Source organism: Rhinatrema bivittatum, chromosome 8, assembly GCF_901001135.1.
Source record: "Rhinatrema bivittatum chromosome 8, aRhiBiv1.1, whole genome shotgun sequence".
Classification (NCBI taxonomy): domain Eukaryota; kingdom Metazoa; phylum Chordata; class Amphibia; order Gymnophiona; family Rhinatrematidae; genus Rhinatrema; species Rhinatrema bivittatum.
In genome coordinates this window covers 187,337,641-187,360,073 of record NC_042622.1, presented here as the reverse complement: position 1 = coordinate 187,360,073, position 22,433 = coordinate 187,337,641, and the positions used below count along the sequence as shown (strand labels likewise).

General features: G+C 44.3%; 1 protein-coding gene across 2 annotated transcripts in view; it reads right to left on the bottom strand.

Annotated features, from left to right (window-relative positions):
* The window catches only part of CLIP2 (CAP-Gly domain containing linker protein 2), a 109,725-nt gene that overhangs the window by 5,971 nt on the left and 81,321 nt on the right, over positions 1-22,433 (bottom strand). For both annotated transcript variants that reach the window (XM_029612177.1, XM_029612178.1), the window contains 6 exons: positions 20,821-21,765; positions 11,799-11,856; positions 5,153-5,236; positions 3,633-3,789; positions 2,094-2,253; positions 855-1,040 (listed from right to left, as the gene is read on the bottom strand). In XM_029612177.1, coding sequence (XP_029468037.1) covers positions 855-1,040; positions 2,094-2,253; positions 3,633-3,789; positions 5,153-5,236; positions 11,799-11,856; positions 20,821-21,765 — 1,590 coding nt within the window. The remainder of the gene's footprint in view (positions 1-854; positions 1,041-2,093; positions 2,254-3,632; positions 3,790-5,152; positions 5,237-11,798; positions 11,857-20,820; positions 21,766-22,433) is intronic.

Here is a 22,433-nt window from a genome sequence, read left to right as displayed (position 1 = left end):
CTCCGGTCCAGCCCCTGCCTCAGCACCTCTTCGGAGTTCCTCTGGGGTCGAGCCGTGGTCCAAGAACACACAATCTCCTGGAAAGCGGAACCGCTCTCCTAGCGCTTCCTAACATCAGAGCCCTGTAATACATGCCATAGACCAGTGATCCCCAACCCTGTCCTGGAGGCCCACTAGCCAGTCAGGTTTTCAGGATATCCACAATGAATATGCACGAGAGAAAATTTGCATGTTATGGAGTGCATGCAAATTTTCTCTCATGCATATTCATTGTGGATATCCTGAAAACCCGACTAACTGGTGGGCCCCCAGGACAGGGTTGGGGACCATTGCCATAGACCACATAAAAAGGAGGGAGGACACTTCCGGAAGGACTCTGGCCACTAGATGGACAAGACATGATAGAGTTTGTTCCATAAAATGTACAAAAGTCAGCAGAGAGAGTCTTATCTTTGACCAACCCAAGGGTGTTTGTGACTTGCTTGTTAGAGCTAGCCAGGTCAGTACAAAACAAACTAAGGATGATTCTGGGTGAACCTGCAAGGACCTTGCTGGTTGGAGAAGCAACTTCACTCTTTGTTTAAGACATCATCTATAGATTTTGTGAAAGGATTTGGAGGGAGAGGGCACACTGTGGAGATGGGCTGCTTGTTGGGTTCAGATGCTTCCCTTCTATTTCATTCATTAATGCTGATTTGTTTGATTTCATGTATTTAACCCTATAGGTACTGACAAAAGCATATGCTTGTCAGAAGGGATAATTTGTGGGTTGAAGTACTTATGAGAAGAGTATTATTTTGCGGTGCTTTGACATTGTCTGGTGTGCTTTCATGGCCTTTGCCTGGGTCTCCTACCTGCAATTTTTCAGGAGCGCTTCTCATAGCTTCCATGAGTTTTTCTGTCTGCTGACTCTGCTCCAGGGCATTACGGAGGACATCTTCCGTGGTGACCAGCCGATGCTGCAGTCGCAGCACTTCTGTCTCAGATGAGGGGTCAATCAGCGAGTAGCGCCGCTGGTCTGATCCAGATCTCTCTTTATCCTGGGGAGATGGGAATGCAGTAAAATTGGTTAGAACAACTTTTCATGGGGGAGGAGGTGGCCAAGGGCCTGATTTCACCAAAAGATATTCCTCTCAGCCATGGAATGTAGCCATGAATATTAAGAGAGCAATTTTCAAAGCCATCTATGTGCGCAAAAAAAAAAAAGACTGAACTGCGTGAACTGGCGGTCTGAGAGTTGCCCTCCCCCAGTGCGGCAAAAAGCACACAGATTGTTCTACAATGTGCACCCTTTTAGCCACACTTAGAGGCACGCCTGGAGGACATGTTCACATCAGGAAAAGCCCTCGTTTGGACAGAATTTTTAAATCTACATGTGTTATTTTTCCATGAAAAAAAGAAGCACCCACCAAAATTCAGGTGTTTTTTTATGGGGGGGGGGGGGCGTTGTTTGTTTGTTTCAGCACATGCTACATATTTTTAGCACGATAAGTTTTCAAACAGAGCATCCCTGCTGACCGGGGAATCACTTGGCATGAACGCTATAGCAAGGGCACGCTTTTCAATTGACATTTTACTGACTGCGTCTCTTTTCAAGCAATCTGCAAGGAGCACGAGCGTTGGGGTGAGGGCTAGAAATCAGAGCTCTGAGCTTTCTGTCTTCCCTCTGGCTCAGTTCATGTGCTCCTTTCACCTTCAGCTCCATCGATATTTTTGAAAGCTGTTTCACATAGGAACAGGCGACCCTTAAGGGAGAGCTGGCGAGCGCATACACAGACATGGATAACAGAGTCTACAAGGAGAGTCTATGTAAAGTGACAGTACAAAACACATTCCTAAAATGAGATTTTATAAAATATCAAATCTTGGTGAAATAATTGCAAATAGAGTACTTTCAGGTCCATAATCTTATGATTTAAAATTGCCATATTTACATTAATGCCATCCAAGGGCCACATTTCTATACAAATTCTCTCTCTGACATATATATATATATATATATATTTTCTTAAACGGAGTATTTCCATGCAAAGAGCTCACTGTGGAGTTTTGGAACCCTCCAGCCGAGGACCGTGGGCTCCTGTTTTACTTACCAGCACCATCAGCTTCTCTCGCAGTGTTTTGATCTCCTCTTTCAGCTTCTGCTCTTTCAGCCTCCACTCTGCCTTATGCACCTCTCGACTCAGGTCCCGCTCCGGCCCTGGTGAGTGGCGATTGGCTTCCAGCAACAGAGCTCGGAGCTCATTCAAACTCCTGAAGAGACAGCAGGAGCAGGGACGGTAAGGGAAGGCAGGACGGGGTGGGGGAGGAAGCAAAGGAGGAAGAAAGGGAAGAAAAGGCCAGGGTTAGGCCGAAACTCTGCTCCAGTTAGTACTTTTACTCGTTTCTCACCAAAGATTTGATGATCTAAATGCTTCTGGACATTTTGCTGCCGTGTCCTGCAAAGACTGGACACCATGGTGCTGCAAGGCACGTGCACACTTGTCTAGCTTTCCTTTGAAAATTACCTGCATGCACAAAGCGCGCTCATACATTTGCACCCACTATACATGTGGGCAGCTGATCGGGGTGGGGAGGGGAGGGGTGGTGTGAAGGGGGTTAAACAGTATGCATACATTTGAAAATGCAAAGGCACACAAGCCATTTCCTTCCTCGCCCTAAACTTGCCCAAGAAAGCCTCCTTTTAACCAAGCTAACAGTACATGCATTGTAAGAGCCTGAATGCGCTTTCAGCTGCTCCGAGGGACGCCATTTTGCTCCAGGGTAATCTACCTGAGCAAATCCCTATTTCCCCAGGGAAATTGTTCTGCAAATTTCTCTCCCTGTGTATGTGTACTCAACAAATTATCATTGTGTCCTATATAGCACCCTGGTGGCAACACTATCAATCTGATTTACTACAAAGAATGTGACCCTTTAAACAGCAAGATTAATATTTTGTACTTATGCTAAACCAATGGCAATATTAATGAGATATTATTCCTAAAATCAATAGAGAGAAATGATGTAGGGAAGAGGATGACATTACAGTGAGTTTCACCTTGAAGATCACAGTAAACCGGGAAGTCCAAGCCCAGCATTCATTGTTAATAGAGAGGATGCATGTACCATCCAAACCTTTTTCACAACCACCTTAACATAATAAGATATTACAGACCTGGAATTCCTTATTGCTGCTTAAATTGCTTACTCTGCAGCACAGTCTCAAAATGCAATCCTGGGGTAACCCCCCCTGGCCAGTTGGGTTTTCACTATCTCCACAGGGACTATGCCTGAGCAAGATTTATCTGCATGCACTGCCTCTACTGAATGACAATATTTTTCAGACATATTCATCATGGAGACCCTGAAAACCCAACTGGCTAGGGGGTACCTGGGGACCGGCTTGAGAACCACTGCACTGCAGCATAAGAACACAGAATAATATCCTTGCCCCAGCACCGTAGAGATATGCTAGCCACTCCCGCTGCCTTAAGGTGGAATATCCTGGGACACCATTCATAGATTCTGTCTGCCTCATTTCGAGCAAGAAGAAATCCCAAGAAGTAAAGAAAAGCAGCAGCCTCAGTTTATTCTCTCCTTCACAAAATATAAAGCTACGCTGCTTGCTCAGATGCTTTGAGGAGACTCACCTTTCCTTTTTGAGTAACTCTTGGCTAATTAAGACCAACTGGCCTGAAGCATCATGAGATTTCCTTGCCAGGGCCTCAAGCTCAGCTTCAAGTCTTTTCTTGTCCTTGGCTAAAGAATCCGCTCGCTTGTCACCAGCCTTACACTTGTTTTCCAGCGCTGAGAACGTCCACAAAAGAGGAAGAGAAAGGAACAGCAGTTAGTGCACTATAACAATGTCGCTTCATTTTATGGTGGTGACTTGAATTAAATGGAGACTTGCCAAGTTTAGTCAACCTGTCTCTAGACTGAGGGCATTTCCTATTCAATTCCCACTTTGCAAGAACAGACATCTTATTTAAAAAGCTGCTCGTTGATATGGTTTAGACAGAAAATGGAGCAATTTTATTTTGATTCTTTTTGCAACTTTTGTGATTTAATTTTTTTTTTTCTCAGTAAAGGAAAGTCCTGGAGAAATAAAAAAGAGAATACTGAAGAAGGGTCTCAAAAGGTCAGGTACTTCCAGCTCATTGATTGGTCCTTTGAAAAGTGTCAAGAATCTACAAAGACTCCAGCTGTTCCCCCACTCTCCAGGATCACTAGAATTCCACAATGAAAAGAATGGATGAAGGGATGCAGTTAATGTCTGGTGATGCCCTAGGAAAGGCAATTACCACAGTTATATGCCATATACCGCGAGGTCAACCCAAAGCTGTCCTTTTTAACAGCTATATCGTGTTCCATCAAGTAAAGTCACAGCTTAAAGAAGAAGGGGGCTGTGCTATTTTATCCGAGTCATGGGCTTGGTGGAAGAATATTACAGAGGTTTAGAGGCTACCAGACAAAAATCCATAGCAGATTTCCCAACGGACCCTCTTAGCCATTCTCATGTTGCTGCAAACCATTATACTGGGGACATCATTTCTTATTCCTTGCTGCATCCTGCAGATCAGCAAAATATATATTTAGCAGCCCTGTTTCCCTGCTCGATAATGCACGTTCTGATTAATTCCTCTTGCTTTTTCACCAAGGCTCCAGTTACAGATTTTTGTGCTGGAAACAGCAACCTTGGTACCCCCCAACATTCATTTCACGTGGTATATATTTTTCCTTCTTTACACCAGTCCAAAATCTGTTCGCTGATGATAATCCCCTTTTGGAATACTTGTTCAAAGGAACTGTTATTATTGATAGCCTGACATAACGGAATCTTCCAGACCTTTTACCTGAATAAATCTGTTAGGCTGCAAGATGCCACCAGCCTCTGTGTCAGTTTTGTCAACTACAGACCAAATATGTTTACCCTGTGCCGGTCTGATTGTTGACCCGTCTTTTGTTTTAGTCACTTAATAAAATACAGTGCAAAGAGACAACATTTTGACATGTGTTTGTAGCATTGCCCTCCTTTAAGGAAAAGAGTCTGTGACAGTTCATGTTATGCCAGTAGAAAGCTAGTGAAATGCCCATATCATGCCAACAATCAAATTGCTCCAGGAAGTGAAACATGAAGCCACATAGTTGGTGCAATGTTAAGGAAACTTACCAGCTATCTGGGCCCTCAGCGTGTCATTGTGGGCAGATAAGGATGAAGCCTCTTTTTCTCTTTTACTCAGCTTGACTTGTAGATCTGCAGATAAATCAGATATCTTTGCTTGTAAAACCATTTTCTGGAAGTGCCTTTTATCTGCCACACAAGGAAAGCTAATACTGCAATGGTAGGATTGCATTCCAAACTGAAGACAGACATAAACTGAGTGCACTTCACTGCAGAGGTGTTCAGCTCTGTATGCTCCATGACAGAGAGCGTGATACTGGCTGCTTCTTGTGGAAAGGTGAACTATCACACTATCCATTTTTTCACATGGCCAAAAAATCATTTTAATCCCAAAAATGAATGGCCAAAACCCCGCCAAAACCCCAGTCCCAGCCAAAAAAAACAAGCTGTCCTATGTTGATGGTCATCATAGTTCTTCCACACTGGGTTTCATGCCGGAAGACAATCATTAGTCATACAACTGTTAGTTCCCTTTAGATGGAACTGGGCATTGGGTGACGTGGTGTACTTTCAAAAAGTAATGAGAAATTACTACTTACCTGATAATTTCCATTCTTTAAGACAGACAGATGAATCCAGAACCAGTGGGTTATGCACCTCTACCAGCAGATGGAGACGGTACCCCTGCAGTGCCATCAGCCTGCCAGTATTCTCTTCAAAAGCAACTGTGGGCAGACTAGCCAAAAACTTGATTAAAAACAGACAACCAAGACTGTACTCCAACAACAGGAAACACTGAGCTCAGACACAGAATGTATTAACACTAGTTTAGAGACTGGATTAACACTCACTAGTAATCCCTGGAAACTCTTAGCCATGCAGAAGGACAATATCACAATCATTCGGCAGCCAAGTGTAAGAACTGGGTTCATCTGTCTATCCTAAAGAAAAGGAAATTATCAGGTAAGTAGTAATTTCTCATTTCTTAGCGTCCAGACAGATGAATCCAGAATCAGTGAGATGTGCCCAAGCTACTCCCGAACAGGGCGGGAGGCTGCCCATGGTCCAGTCAAAACCATACGTGCAAAGACTGCGTCCTCCTGGACCTGCAAATCCAGATGGTAACACCTGGAAAAGGTGTGTAAGGAGCACCACGTCACAGCTCGGCAAATGTCGACGGGAGACAACAATCCAACCTCCGCCCATGACACTGCCTGAGCCCTAGTAGAACGAGCCCTAACCAGACTGCGCCTGAAGGAAGGATTGCAATCCTTGAAAGAACTCTACCCAAGAAAAGGCAGCAGGATCCATGCCAGGACTAGGAGGCACTTGTGCGGCGCCCACTGAGCTGCCAATCACTGCTGAAGAACCAGTCAAGGGAGTTCCAAGGTCAGGCGTCCCTCCTGACATATCCTTACTCAGGCCATCATCAGGCTGGGAAGACCCAGGCTTAGTAAAATCAGAGGAAGATAATTCTGCCTGAGCCTCTAAGAAGTGCTGGCATAGGTTAGAGGGCCCTTCAGGCTGCACGGAGAGAAAGATGCTTAGGTTTCTTAGCCACTGGTGTCATTAATCTGTCAGTACACTTAACAGGCAACTGAAGATGTGTGTCCAGCCGAAGCCTCGTTGAAACAAAATTTATGCGCACAAATTTTATGCGCCCCGAGTTTGTGCGCCAAAAAGCTAAGCGCACCGTTACCACTCCAAACCTTGGTGCACAATCGATATGCGAGAAAGTACGTTCATAAGGCCTTACACAACCCTGAAATGAACTGGTTTAATGACTCCTTCCGATTTCACCAATCTAATAAACCCACAAGACATATTCATCTCGCCACCATGCCCACCACTTCGCCCAAACTCTACAAACTCACTTCCACGAGAGCCCGTGCGATATCGATCGCCGGGCCAACCCTCTGGAACACAATGCCAGTAGAACTACGGCAAGAAGAATGCCTAAAAACCTTCAAGCGTAAGCTTAAGACCTGGCTTTTCACTAAAGCATACACATAAATTAGCCTCGCCCACACCTATGTTCCTATTTATTTCCCCCTCAAGATCCCGGATTTTCTCTAAAGCATGCTCCTAATCTCCCCTCTCTCTCTAACGTGTTACCTACCCCTCTGCCTATTCCATTTCCCCCCTCCCCTCTCTTCCCCGTCACCCGTTTTTGGCACAATTGCTATATCTTAAGTTATTCCATTTATTGTACATATTGTATATTCTTCCACTTCTTATTACTATAATAACAATAATTTAACTTATTTCTCACCTCTTACCTCCCCCTCCTTTTCATTTTATCGCATGTTAATATGTTATTTTATTCCATGTTTAACTTTATATCTCCCCCCTCTTTCAATTTCCCCTCTTGTTAACATGTTATATTTGTATTATGTTAAACTTGTTCTTTATAAACTTGTTCTATGTAAAGCGCCACTCCAGGCACTAGTTTATGTTACGCTGTGAACCGATGTGATATCATTGATGAATGTCGGTATATAAAATCAATCAATCAATCAATAAATAAATAAATAAATGTACGTGCACAGGCCGTGCGCACAAATCACACGCACAGCATGATGCACTTGCGCGCAACGATGACTTGTAGATCTGCAGATAAATCAGTTATCTTTGCTTGTAAAACCATTTTCTGGAAGTGTCTTTTATCTGCCACACAAGGAAAGCCAATACTGAAATGGTAGGATTGCCGACCTCGCAGAAAAAGGCACACAAAAATGCTGCTGTGGCCTACCACACGGTGCACAAAAAAGAAGCCTAACAGCGGGGCCTAGTCCAAAGGGGCCGCTCAGTCCACCAGGCTGCCCAGTTTCCCTAACCCCCACAGGAGTGGGAATGCATGTCAGGACAGTGTGCCAAGCACAGAGATGAGAGGAAGCCCTAAACTAACCCCTCCACTCTGTCTCTGACTGTTTCTGCATTTATTTTATTTTTAACACATACATGAGCTCAGCCCTACCCAGCTGAGCACAGAGGCAGTCTCTGGCTGCAGAGAGAGAGGTCATATTCCGTCAACCTCTGTGCTTGGCCTTCTGCACCCGCTGTCTTTAAGCTGTACAATCTGCTAAGTCCATGCTGGCTGAAAAACCAGCTACCGGACCAAGGCATACATCTGAGGGACCACAGCAATCATCTCAGGAATTCTCAACGGGGGGAGGGACCGTTTGGTATCACTGCAGGAGAGCAGGGCAATTAATTTTCCTTTTCAAATTCTCCTTCTAAAAGCTGAAGCAATCCTCAGTAGTGATGCATGTCCACCATCTGCTGGAGACGGAGAATATTGGCAGGCTGATGTCACTGCAGGAGTATATATATATTGTGACGTCAGTTTGCTTTGACGCCATCTGCTGGTAGAGGCGCATAACCCACTGGTTCTGAATTCATCTGTCTGGACACTAAGAAAAATTGTGTGTTTCTAGCCATATGAGAGTTAAGCCAGAAGTAGGAGCTGTCTCCTTTAAGAACTCCCTTCCATCACCAGTTGCCCAAGGTATCCTAGAGATTGTTAGGCGGGCTGCCGGTAATGGGTCCAGTGGCGTCTGTAAAGGAAAGTGATGGAAAACGGAATGGAGAGAGGCAGTATGGAAATCTTGGGCAAAAATGAATCTAAGGTTCCATTAACTGGCAAGGCTGTAGGTGGCATAAATGTGTTTGCCCCTTTAATCAAGGTTAAGGAGGAATACAAAATGAAGACAGCATGCGGTCATCCCGCATGCTGGCCACCGCGTTCGAATTTGTGAAATGCTACAAAAGGACATGATGTACAGGGCTTTTGACCTTTAGCCAAGTGAGTTTTGCAATCAATATCAATCTTAAGATTCAGTGTGCGTGTGGTGGACCTAAGGAAGGAGGAGAGAAAGGGAGCAATGAGAGGGTCAGAGCAACGGCTGGAATCTATATACAGGAATAATGCTTGTTGAAGAAGCAATCTTTATTTTTTAAGGAACACTAGTCACGCCACGTGGCATAGCGTTGTATTAAGTTCACTTAGAGAATAGCCACTGCTATTAGCAATGGTTACATGGAATAGACTTAGTTTTTGGGTACTTGCCAGGTTCTTATGGCCTGGATTGGCCACTGTTGGAAACAGGATGCTGGGCTTGATGGACCCTTGGTCTGACCCAGTATGGCATTTTCTTATGTTCTTAAAAGCTGGTTAACAGCCAGTAGTCATCTTATCTCACCCCTGAGCAATGCAATGAGAAAATCAAATTTGACTTCAAAAAGAAAACTCCATCTCATGTCGTGGGACTTTGCTAGTGACATTTGCTTTTTTTTTTTTTTTTCCCTCTGATCGTAATAATATTCTGCGTTTTTTTCTTTCGTAATCGATCATTGTTGTTCTATGGTCAAGAGGTATGGATATACCCTGATCTTACCAGGGATATCCAGCTTCGTCGTGAGAAATTTCCCTCTTTACGTTCCCTCTTTACCTGCCAAGGGAGATCGATTTGTTCTGCGTTACCCCTGTAAATGGTCTATTAGATATTCTAATGTTGATTATATTACTTCTGAGCCATCCCAACTGCGGGCGTTTCTAGATTCAGCACCGCATTAGTCATCTACATAGTCCGGTTTATAAAATGTAACTGGTGCTCTCTCCCAGCATGCATTTTCTTTATTTCATGGTCTTATATTCCCTCATTTTGTTCTTGTCTCCCTCCTTTTTCCTATTATAATATGTGAGGTATTCGTTTTCTTTTCTTGATTAAGAAATATGTTTAAATATACCTTGTTTTATTTTGAATACCTCACATTTCTGCACAAGGTATTCTTGTATTTTTATTTTTGAAACGGCATAAAAATAAAAAGGAAAGAAAACTCCATCTGTCTTACACTGCGTAAAGACTCATGGAGTCTCGATTTAGCGGGATAACTTGTGATTTATCCACCTAAATACTGACTTGTAAATATTTTGGGCACTTAACCAGCTAAATTTTAGCTTGATAAAGAAAGGGCATTCCAGGAGCATTCCTGGGCATGGTTAAGTTAGCCGTATATATATTTATTTTACCGCATATACGCACACAAGGTGGAACCAGGCGGTTTACAATTAAAAAGGAACATACCTAGTAATCAAACAAGGTATAAAACAAAATTAAAAGTATTAATTACAGGATCAAGTTACAGAGTCTGATAGATAGGGATGGGTGGTACAATTTAACTTATAAGTTAACATATAAGTACAATTTAACATAAGTTATGGAATGCCTTACCGGAAGAACTCAGGGTCATTTCTGACCTTGGGGTCTTCAGAAAAAACTAAAAGCTGTTCTGTTTGAAGAAGAATTTTAATTTTATAACTATTTTATATTTTATGATATTTTAAGTGATGTTTTATGATGATACTGATTTACTGTACTGCTTTGTTTTTTTTTAATGTTTGTACTCTGCTCAGCATGATTCATTTTAGATAGATAATAACTTATAAGTACTGTAAATAAATAAATAAATAAATAGCTCCAGTAGTGCCATAGAGTAGTCTGCAAGTTAGCCAGATATAATTATCTGGCTGTTGTTAAGATAGTCAGGTATATTCAATGGTGTGGTTGTTATATGTCTAATGTAACCTGGCTAGAAGCGGCAATAAAGCAGGCAAAACATTTATTAAATAAATAAATAAATCCCACCAAAGTTAGCTGAATAAGTTTATCTGGCTAACTTTGCAAGCTGGCCAGCGGCTGAAAATTGTCTCCTCTTAAACCCTAATGGCAACAAGCAACATCAGCCCTGTATCAATGAAACATCCAACCTGTCTCAATGTATCATTTGTAAGATATAAGAAAGAGATGAAATTCTTTACACTGCTCTACCTCTGTTCCCCTGAACTTTTGGGAGCAGCCAGCTTTGGAAAAGTGTCACAGATCATTTCACCCAGAGCGGAACCAGATTGAATCGGACTACTCGAGTGATGAAATGAATCCCCTCCTCCCCTCCCATGAGACCCAGCTGTTTGGGGTCAGTGTGTGATACAGGGTGATGGGGTGGAGAATATGAGAGGGGATGATGAGTAGAAATATGAGAGTCAGAGAGGCGGGAGCTGAATCGCATACAATGAATCTCATTGCATGCCACTGCACAACAGTCAACATGGACCGATGAGAACCAAGTTGGGTGAGATCATTTATGGCACTCTTCTGAGTATAGATGTCCACATATTTAGAAAAAATACCAAGGTGCTCCTTGAAAAATTTAGTACGGGCTGCTTACTATCAAGAGCAGACTTCAGGTGCGGAGCTTTGGGTAAGGAAATCACTCATTGGTCCTCATTCTATATCAATTTTTTTTCTGTGGGCACAGAATGAGGAAAATGTCCTTTTTGATTAAGGCCCATTGACTACAGCAGCTTATTGATTTGAAAAAGGCCACTTGTATGTGATTTTTTTCATGTTGGTTTCAGAGCTAGGAAAGAAGGGAGTGCTGGCTTGTGTCATCTCATGCTGATGTCATTGGTGTCAATAGTAGAAGCCTGGCTTACCAGCCAAAATGTCGATGGCTTATCATAAAGGCAATGAGACAAGCTGAGCAACCTTCAAACTGCATAAGAATCAAACGGCTCTACAAGCAATACTGAAATTAACAGTAATTCAGGACATAGGGGACAGGAGCAGGGGGGTGAAAGCTTGATCAATTCCCACCAAGCAGGAAAGTTCAGAAGTATTGAGAAACTGGCTACCTTCCATGGTCTGCTTCATTTTTATCTTTTCTTCTGAAATGTCATTCGTTTCAATTGTCTGAAAGAAATAAGCAAACGCCATTTACCAAAGGATCTTTCCCAGAGGGCCCCCCCCCCTTTAAACTCTGAAAGCGGCATCATGAAAGGATGGGATACAGCTGGTGGCGTCATCTTTTTTTTTTTTTTATCAATCTAAGGGCAAGATTCATTGAGGCTTTTCTCTCATTTTGTGTCTATGGGAAAAACCCTTAGTGAATCAGGTACTAAGTCAGCTTTTTTTCAATCTTGTATAAAATGTGCATAATACTTTCGAGAGATCATCTACGAGCAGGATGTGTATCGAGAACCCACAGCCTACCTCATTACTGGCTTTACCATGCGATTACATGTGCAATTAAATCCATTTGATTTTACATGTCTCCTGATTCCCTGGTGAGTGCTTTGGTTGTCTAAAAAGACTAGACATGCCAAGTCAACCAAAAGACGGCCTGATGCACTTAATTTACAATTTGTCTCCATTTCATTGCTAGCATGTGGTCTAGTCCAGTATCCCTTTATCTTTATGCACAACTGTGCTAATCTTATGCTGAAGGATAGATTTCAGGGAGGGGACACCAGTTACTATCTCAGAAGGAAAGACTGCTTTATGTGGGAGGTCTATGGATGATGGCATAGTGGGGGTGACAGAATTTGGAGATGGATGGGACTATAAGGATACGAATGTATGTTTGTGCGTGTAAAAATGTAAATGTACTTCTTTGGAGCATAAGTTAAAGGGATATACAGGAGTTGTGGGTTGTTGCGTGGTAGAAGGAAAGCTCAAGGATGGTGAGTCTGGTGATACTGAAGAGGGGTTTGCTGTATGAAGTGACTAGAAGGGGCAAACAAGACAGATGCTGGGGAAAGAAGGAATGTCCAAGAGCCAACATTGGGAATGAGAGTGCGTGAGAGGTGAGTTTGAGTGAAGAGAGGTCGGGGAAATGGCAAAGTATGGAGAGTAAAATAGGAAAAGGGGGCAGGAAACAGCCTGAATGAGGCACTTAGGAAGAGAGAGAAGGGAGATGATTATGACGCTGGGGCCCCGCAATCAAGAGAAAAAACTATGAAACCTCTTCTTGGAAGAAGCACTGCAAAGCTGTGTCCTTCTCCAAAAAATTCATCAGTTCAGGGTTGATTATAAACTGTGTTATACTAATGTTTTAAACCTGCTTTTTATCTTTTGGGCCAGCAGTTTTCTCCTGCTTATTTGTACTTCCAGATCAATCAGAACTGGGACTGAAATCTGGTATCAGGAGCCTTCATTTGCAACTATCTCCCATCCATCCCCCCCCCCCTAGGATTTTTCTTTTGTTTTATATTCCCCACCAGCATATCTCGTCTGGTTATTGCAGTGACAGTCCTGGGCCAGGGGCCAAGTACTAGTCCTTCTAGAACACTCCATGGGCCTTGAAATTGGCTACTAGCTGTCACCATTAAACATTGATCATCTTGGGAATCAAACTAGGGATCTTCTGCTGACCCATGTTTACCCCACTTTATTGAGTTCACAACCAATTGTTGCATTATGTATGGTATAAATGTGGTCAATAACTATGCTTTCTTATACATTCTGAAATTGATCTCAAAGATGTTCCCTATGCTTTCTAGATGACATAATGCTCTCTAGTTCATATTTGTGGTGGGTTTTACCCTACTGCTGCTGGATTCCCACTATGATGAAGAGCAGGAATCTAGGTGATCACATAGAGAGTTTTTGTCTTAATGACATATGTCAAATACAGAGAGCCTCGACAAACCTCCTCCTAGATATATATCAAACTCTAAATAAAAAATGTGGGGAGTTATTACCTCATAATACTCTCTGTTGTCCAGTATCTTGAGTAGGGGTCCTGATCAACCTTCTGGCTACAACCCTCGGTTGAGTAATAAAGAGTGATCAAGCACACAGAAGAGTATCATCGAAACACTGTCAGTGTTGGGCAAAGGGCACCAAGCAGGATGACATATCAGGCCGCATATAAGACAAGTCACACAATTTAAACATGTATAATGCTGTAACAAGTTCCTGAGACATGTGCTTATAACACAGAGAGAGTAACAGATATGGAGACTCCTAGTTTAAAAAGAAGAATTTCACTTGATTATCTGAAAAAAACTAACAAAATGATGTTGGATATATAAAAAAAAAAGGGACACCATATTAAAACAGTACTTGGATAAATTGAAGATTGTAGCCAGAAGGTTGGTCAGGACCCTTACTCAAAATACCAGACAACAGAGATTACTACAAAGAAATAAATTCCCACATTTTTGTTTTTGTCTTAATGACATATGACAATGCTGATCGTTCCCCTCCCTCCAAAAACAAAACAAAACCAAATAATGGAGAAATTACTTACCTGATAATTTTGTTTTCCTTAGTGTAGATAGATGGACTCAGGACCAATGGAGTTATGCTCCCCTGCTAGCAGATGGAGACGGAGTCAGATTTCAAAGCTGAAGTCACCCTAGATACACCCCTGCAGTGACCTCAGCCCTTCAGTATTCACTTCAAAAGCTACTGTGGACATACTATTGAAAAAATTTGACTTAAAATATGATTAAAAATGGATAACCGTAATTGTACTCAATCAATCATAAACACTGAACCCCAATAAGAATATAGATGCCCTGATCTAGGGATTGGATGATGATTTACCCATAATCTCTTGGAATCGATATCCACTCCACGGCAAATCCTTGGCACTGTATTTGGGCAGCCGTGGTATGTAATTTCTCCATTTCCTAGCATGTAGCCAGATGGACTCAGGACCAATGGGATGTACAAAAGCTGCTCCCGATCGGGGCGGGAGGCTGCCCACGCTCTAGTTAACAGTGCTCTTGCAAAGGCTGAATCCTCTTGGGCCTGTACGTCCAGGTGATAGAATCTGGAGAAGGTGTGCAAGGAGAAACATGTCACACTCGGCAGATATCGACGGGAGACAGCAGACTAGCTTCCACCCATGAGACCGCCTGAGCCCTAGTGGAATGAGCTTTAACCTGAGAAGGTAATGGCTTTCCTGCCTCCACATACACTCCCGTAACCACCTCCTTAATCCAGTGAGCTATGGTAGGCCGCGAAGCTGGTTTGCCCCGCTTCCTTCCACTGGGAAGAATAAACAGGCGATCCGTCTTTCAGACCGGTTCTGAAACTTCCAGATACCACATCAAAAGTCTACTGACATTCAAATAACGGAAGAGGTGGTATTCTTCCACATCCTTGAGCTTATCTAGTGATGGCAACGATATGGACTGAGTCAAATGAAACTCCAAGACTACCTTGGGCAAGAAGGATGGAACGGTATGAAGTTATAACGCTCCTGGAGTCATCCAGAGGAACGGTTCCTGACACGACAATGCCTGTAGTTCAGAGATGTGATGTGCAGTGCATATAGCCACCAGGCATACCATTTTCAAGGTTAATAAACGCAAGGAAGGCTGTGCAGTGGCTGAAAGGAGGGCCCTGCCAAAAATTCTAATACTAGATTAAGATTCCACAAGGGAACTTGCCACCGTAGGGGTGGCTGGAGGTGCTTCACCACTTTCAGAAAACAGGCCATGTCTGGATGAGCCAACAAGCGGGTTCCGTTCACCTCGCCCCTGAAACAGGAGAGAGCCACTACCTGGACCTTCAAGGAGTTAAGGGTCAAACCTTTATTCAAGTCGACCTGCAAAAATTCCAGAATTAGTGGGATTTTGACCGCATGAGGGGGGACACCACGTTCCTTGCACCAGACCTCAAATACTCTCCAGATCCGCACATACACTAGAGATTTAGAAAACTTCTGAGTGTGGAATAAGGTGGCAATTAAAGCCACAGAATAACCTTGCTTCATCAGGTGAGCCCTCTCAAGGGTGAGACCTTATGACAGAATCGAGTCGGATCGTCATGAAGGACTGGTCTCTGCTATAGCAGGTCCCTGTGTGGTGGGAGGCACATGGGGTCTCCACCAGGAGTCTCCACATGTCTGCATACCATGGACACCTGGGCCAATTTGGAGCTACTAGTAGGACTAATCCATTGTGGTGCTTGATTCTGTGAATGACCCTGCCCAGCAGGCCATGGAGGGAAGGTGTATAGCAACTCTTCTTCCGGCCAGATCTGAATGAGAGTGTCAATCCCCAGGGACCATGGATCTCTTCTGCGACTGAATAATCGGGGAACCTTTGCATTGTGAGATGCGGCCAGCAGGTGGATGGACAGGAGACCCCAGCAATCTACTACCAGCTGAAAGGCTTTGACTGACAATGTCCATTCTTCTGGGTCCAGACTCTCCTTGCTTAGAAAGTCTGCTCTGATGTTGTCTTTTCCTGTGATGTGGAAGGCTGAGATCATCTGTAGATGTATGTCCGCTCTTTCCATAAGGCAATCTATCTCCTGTGACACTTGCTGGCTCTTGGTTCCACCCTGGTGGTTGATGTAGGCTACTGTCATTGCGTTGTCCATCATTAAAGACTGCTTGACCCTGGAGTCTGTGGCTGAATTGTAGACACCCCAATCTGATTGCCTGGGCTTCCAGGTGGTTGATGTTCTAGAGGGCCTCTTCCTCGGTCCAACGTCACTGGGCCATCAGTTTCTGACTGTGAGCTCCCCAGCCCCGGAGGCTCACATCTGTTGTGAGGACCAGCCAGTTCAGAGAGGACAGGGGTACACCCCTGCTCAAATGAGTTTCCTGTAGCCACCACTGGAGTCGAGAGCATACTCCTATTGGTAAGTGGGGGCAAATCGAATAGTCTTGAGACTGCGGGTTCCAACGTGACAGTAGTGAGCGCTGAAGTGGTCGCATGTGTGCCCTCGCCCACAGCACTAACACTAGAGTTGTTGCCATCAAACCGAGAACTTGGAGATAGCTCCACACCATCGGGTGTATCGTGCTCATCAACTGATGCACTTGAGACGTCAACTTTCTTATCCGCGTGGTCAGAAGGAAGACCTTGCCCTTCTTGGTGTTGAACTGGACTCCCAGATATTCCAAGGGCTGGGAGGGCTTGTCCAAATTTATGACCCAACCGAGTTCCTGAAGCAAGGAGGTCACCCATAGACTCTCTTCCACGGACCTGGCCTGGATCAACCAGTCATCCAAGTACGGGTGCACCAGGATTCCTTCTTTTCTCAATGCTGCCGCTATGACCCCATAATCTTGGAAAATGTTCTGAGAGTGGTGGCTAGGCCAAAGGGCAGTGCTCGAAACTGATAATGGTGACCCAGTACCGCAAAGCATAGGAAACATTGGTGTTCTTGATAGATTGGAATATGTAGGTAGGCCTCTTATAGGTCCAGGGAAGTTAAGAACTCTCCCGATTGTACGGCTATTATCACAGAACGTAGGGTTTCCATGCGGAAATTATTCACTCATAGATGTCACTTGAGGTCCAGGATGGGGTGGAAGGAACCTTTCTTCTTCTACAGGATGGAAATGAAGAAAAGAGTACATGGGGGTAATTTGTAGGTGTGGCAGTTATTACTACCCTTAATGAATAAGCCTTCATACTGTTAATGCAACTCCATTATTGCTCTCTGCTTTTACGGCAAGGGGAAAAGAGGAAAAGGGGAATTAGATTTAGACAACAATCAACAAGGACATTGGATTTTACAGTCTGGGAAAAGAAATAAGCATGGGGGTAACTTGCTGGGTGGCGGTTACTAACCTTAACCAACATGCCTAATACTTTGGATGCAACTCCAACATTGCTCTCTGCTTCAACGGCAAGAGGTAACAGAGAATTAGACTCAAACAGCAACCAACAAGGACCCTAACTTTGACGGTTTAGGAAACTAAGTGAGGGGGTGACTGGTATGGCGCGGCAGATGATACCATAAGCTTGCTGGCAGACTGGATGGCCTGTTTGGTCTTTTTCTGCCATCATTTTCTATGTTTCTATTTGTCTTGGGTACGATGAAATAAATGGAATAACGCCCTGTATTTTCCTGGGGCGCTGGTACTGGGATTATAGCCCTCATCCTGAGAAGCCTTAAAAGAGTAGTCTCCACTGCCTGCTTCTTGTGCTGGGAGTGGCAAGGAGACATCATGAATATATCCCGAGGAGTGCTGTGAAATTCCAACGCATATCCTTCTCGTATGACCTCCAGTATCCATTTGTCCGAAGTGATCTCGATCCACCTCTGGTAGAAGAAGGACAGTCGACCCCCTATCTCCTCGGTCCGAGGGTGGGTCAGCAAAATTTCATTGTGGGATTCAGGACGAACCTGAAGCCAAGCCTGCCTCGCTCTTGGGCTGTCAACCATGAAAGGACTGAGAACTCCCAAAGGGCCGAGACCTCTGAAATGTCGAGTTTCTGTAGGGGGCAAAAATGTTGGGAGCCCCCGATTTGACCCCTCATGGGCTAGGAGCACCGTAACTGCTTTCATTTATCTTCTGGTAGCTGGGGAACTGGAGATTTGCCCCATTTACTGGCCAGCTTTTCCAATTCGCTTCTGAAATTGAGTGATCATTTAAAGGGAATCTTTGTAAGATTTGCCTTGGAGGTTGCATCTGCTGACCAATTCTGGAGCCATAGCTGTCTTCTGGCCGTCACCACTGAGGCCACTCCTCTGGCTAAAGTACGGACTAGATCTGAGCCTGTGTCAGCTAAAAAGGTAGCAGCAGGTTCCATAACTGCTCTGGAATTCACCCCCAAGTCATCCACTTCCTGAGAGAGGAGTAGGCACGAATGAGCTGCCAGGGCACAACAAGAAGCAATCTGTAAGGTCATTGCTATTGCATCAAAGGCTTGTTTAAGAATGGACTACATCCATCTATTATGTGCATCCTTTAAGGCCGCTCCTCCCTCCACTGGGATAGTTGTTCACTTAGAGACAGCATAGACCAGTGAGTCCACATTAGGGAAATGCAAACGCTATCTCACTGCTGGATCCAATGGGTATAGAGCTTCTAATGCTCGTCCCCCTTTAAAACTTGCTTCTGGGGAATCCCATTCCAGGTCAGTCAACTCCTGGATGGCTTCCAGTACTGGAAAGTAGCAAGAGGCTTTCTGTAGAGAAATCAGAATGGGGTTCTTCTTTGGTTCTGTCATAGAGTCCGCCCCAGGAACTCTCAGCATCTTCAGGGTCTGGGAAATCAGGGCCGGCAATTTGTCTCTATGGAAAAACTGTAACATGGTCCGATACAGTTCTAAACCAGGGGGAATTTCCCCATCTTTCAAGGAATCTGTATCCTCCTCTTCATCTGTTCCTTCTGGGTCACTGCCAGAGATACCTTTGGTGAGGTGAGGCATGCCTCAAGGTCTGCCAATAGGACTGGGAGAGAGAGGGTTTACAGGCTGAGGTTCCATCCGGACGGGGCAAGTTAGGTAGAAGACTGTGCCTGTACGAAGGCTTGAAGGCCCTGGAAAAATTCCACCCAAGAAACGGCAGCCAGGTCCACGCCTAGCCCAGGAGGTACTGGGGTAGCTGCCGCTGAATTTCCCGCTCCCATGGATGACCCAGTTCCGGGGGTACTCAGATCCAGGGTACTTCCAGTTAAGGCTGTGGCTGCCCTCACAGTGCTGTCATAAGTTGGAATCCAGGTCAGACTGTGAAAACCTAATATGACAAGCAGCGCAGAGAGAAAGGCTCTTATGTTTCTAGATTGCTGGAGCCATTGGCGGCTGTAACTTTGTGTTCTGTCAGCTCGTGCTTAAAGTTTTATGCACACAGATTTCAGACGCCTAGGTGGGATGCAGCAAGGAGCATGCACAGCCCATGTGCCCGGCTTTAACTGTATTCTGTGCTTAGTAGGTTGTGTGCATATGTACACATGCGATGTTATGTGCACTGCGCTTACCGACGTTCTATGGAGGGCAATACGGCATGCACTAAGACATGCGCAAGATGGCACTGCCGCAGCCTACCACACAGTATGCCAACCAAGCCTAAAATAGGGCCTAGCCCAATGGGGGGCTTCTCAAACCTCTCAGAAGCCCACTTCCCCTTACCTCAATGGGATAGAGAATGTCGTCTGTACGGCACGCTGAGCTAGGAGACCAGAGGAAGTCTTACTGAAACTCCTCCAAATATCTCTGAATCGGGAGGTAAATCTTCTTCTATCTTTTTTTTTTTTTACTTACCTGGGCTCAGTGCTTACTGGCTGAGTACAGAGACGGTCTCCGGCTGCGGGAGGAGAGTGCTTTGGCTGTCACTGCTGTGCTTGGCTTCCTGCACTTGCTGCCTTTCAGCTGCTTAAGCAGCAAAGTCCACGCTAGACACCAGCTACCGGACCAAGGCACACCTCTGAGGGATCTCAGAAATTGCCTAAGGAATTCTCAACTGAAGGAGGAACCTTTAGGTATCACCGCAGGAGAGCAGGGCTCAATTTTTTCTCCAATTTAAATGTAGAATTTCTCCTTCCAAAAAGTACAGCAATCCCCATAGGGAGAGGTACGTCTAACATTTGCTGGAGACAGAGAAATACTGAAGGGCTGAGGTCTCTGCAGGGGTGTATCTAGGGTGACATCAGCTTTGAAATCTGACTCCATCTCCATCTGCTGGCAGGAGAGCACATAACCCATTGGTCCTGAGTCCATCTAGCTACACGCTAGGAAACTTGTGATAGTCAGCAGAAGAAATATTTGTCTTAAACCTGTTCCTAATTGTACTATTTAACTCTTCCTTGCGATTATAACATTCATGAGCAATCTATAAAATCAATTTTGTAAAATCTGTCTTAAAAACTTTTCAGATTAACCTGTAAATTTAACATAGAAAACTTGGATACCCGTCAAGTTGTGTGTACATCCAGATACCTTGGTTAAACCTTCATTATCCAAGTTCAACGATATGTCTGAGGAATTTCATCACGAAAAAAAATTGCAATTTGGCTACAAATGGATTATCAGTGGAAACATATTCACTAAAATATCAGCTAAAACACTGAACTCTAGAAGCCAGAGCGTTTTATACCACAGTGCAGAAGATGATTATAAAAATAACACATGCTAGGAAAAAATAATCTATGTTGTAGGGCAGAGTAGTCAGAGCTCATACATTGGCATTTTGAGAAGAATGAAGAGCCTCTATTGAATGCAGTTTGTTTTCTAAGATGAGCACTTTTTCCTGCAGCTTTTGGATCTCCTGTTTGCTCTGGGCTTCTGCTTTTTGTAGGGCCTCATAGTCTGACATCTTCTTCTCGGCTAAGGAAATCTCCTCTTTTAAGAAAGCTATTGCTTGCGATTGATCTTTACATTCACTGTGGAGCTTTTCCAATTCATGCACCCTTAATTCTGCATCCCGGGATTTGTCCTTGATGTCCTGAAGCTCCAGCAAGTGTTGGTTGGTTTTACTTTCTATTTGTGATTTCCAGTTTTGATTGCTTTCTTCCATTTCACTAGTCAGTTCCTGGAGCTTAATTTTCAAGCTCTCCTTTTCCTTTATATGAACAACTGTCTCAATCTCATGCTTGGCTTTCAGGTTCTCCATCTCTAGCTGGTGTTCCATTTTTATACTTTCTAAGGCAGCCTTAAGTTCTACAACCTCTTTGTTTTGGGTGTCAGGACCTGTAGTCAAGGAGCCCTTGAGGTCCTCCAAAGATCTCTGATGATCAGAAACCAAACTGTCTAGCTTTGTCTTCCAACTGTCCATCATTCCCATGTTTTCCTTTGTGGCCTGCTCAACTTTCTTTTTCAAGTCAATAATATCCTGGCTGTATTTCTCATTGGTTGTTTTCAACCTTTCTACTTCCTGCTGGTATTTCTTCAAAGCTTTCTCATACTTGTCCCTCTGTTGACTGCTCTCTTTCTGGTGTTCCTTGCTGGCTGACAGCAGCTGGTCTCTCAGACGTAGCGCTTCAGTTTGTAGGCCAAGATTATGTTCTGGGACATCCGACTGGTTGGAATTTCTAAGACAATGTTGCAAATCTTCAATCTCACTGCGCCGAAGGCTGAGTTCTTCCTCCAGCTGAAGAACTCGAGATTTTTCTGCCACTGTCGTTAACTATGAATAAAACACAACAGAAAAACATTAGATTTTTGCTTTGCTTCTATCCTTTTTATAAATAAGATGCACTTATACATCTAGCAAAAGTCAAATTCCAAGGAGGCTATGCAAAGTTGTAAAGCATGAATGCTATATAGGGATGTGAATCGTTTTAGGACGATTAAAATTATCGGACGATAATTTTAATATCGTCTTAAACCGTTATGGAACACAATACAATACAGATTCTAACGATTTATCGTTATAAATCGTTAGAATCGTGAGCCGGCACACTAAAACCCCCTAAAACCCACCCCCGACCCTTTAAATTAAATCCCCCACCCTCCCGAACCCCCCCCAAATAACTTAAATAACCTGCGGGTCCAGCGGCGGTCCGGAACGGCAGCGGTCCGGAACGGGCTCCTGCTCTGAATCTTGTCGTCTTCAGCCGGCGCCATTTTCCAAAATGGCGCCGAAAAATGGCGGCGGCCATAGACGAAAAAGATTGGACGGCAGGAGGTCCTTCCGGACCCCCGCTGGACTTTTGGCAAGTCTCGTGGGGGTCAGGAGGCCCCCCACAAGCTGGCCAAAAGTTCCTGGAGGTCCAGCGGGGGTCAGGGAGCGATTTCCCGCCGCGAATCGTTTTCGTACGGAAAATGGCGCCGGCAGGAGATCGACTGCAGGAG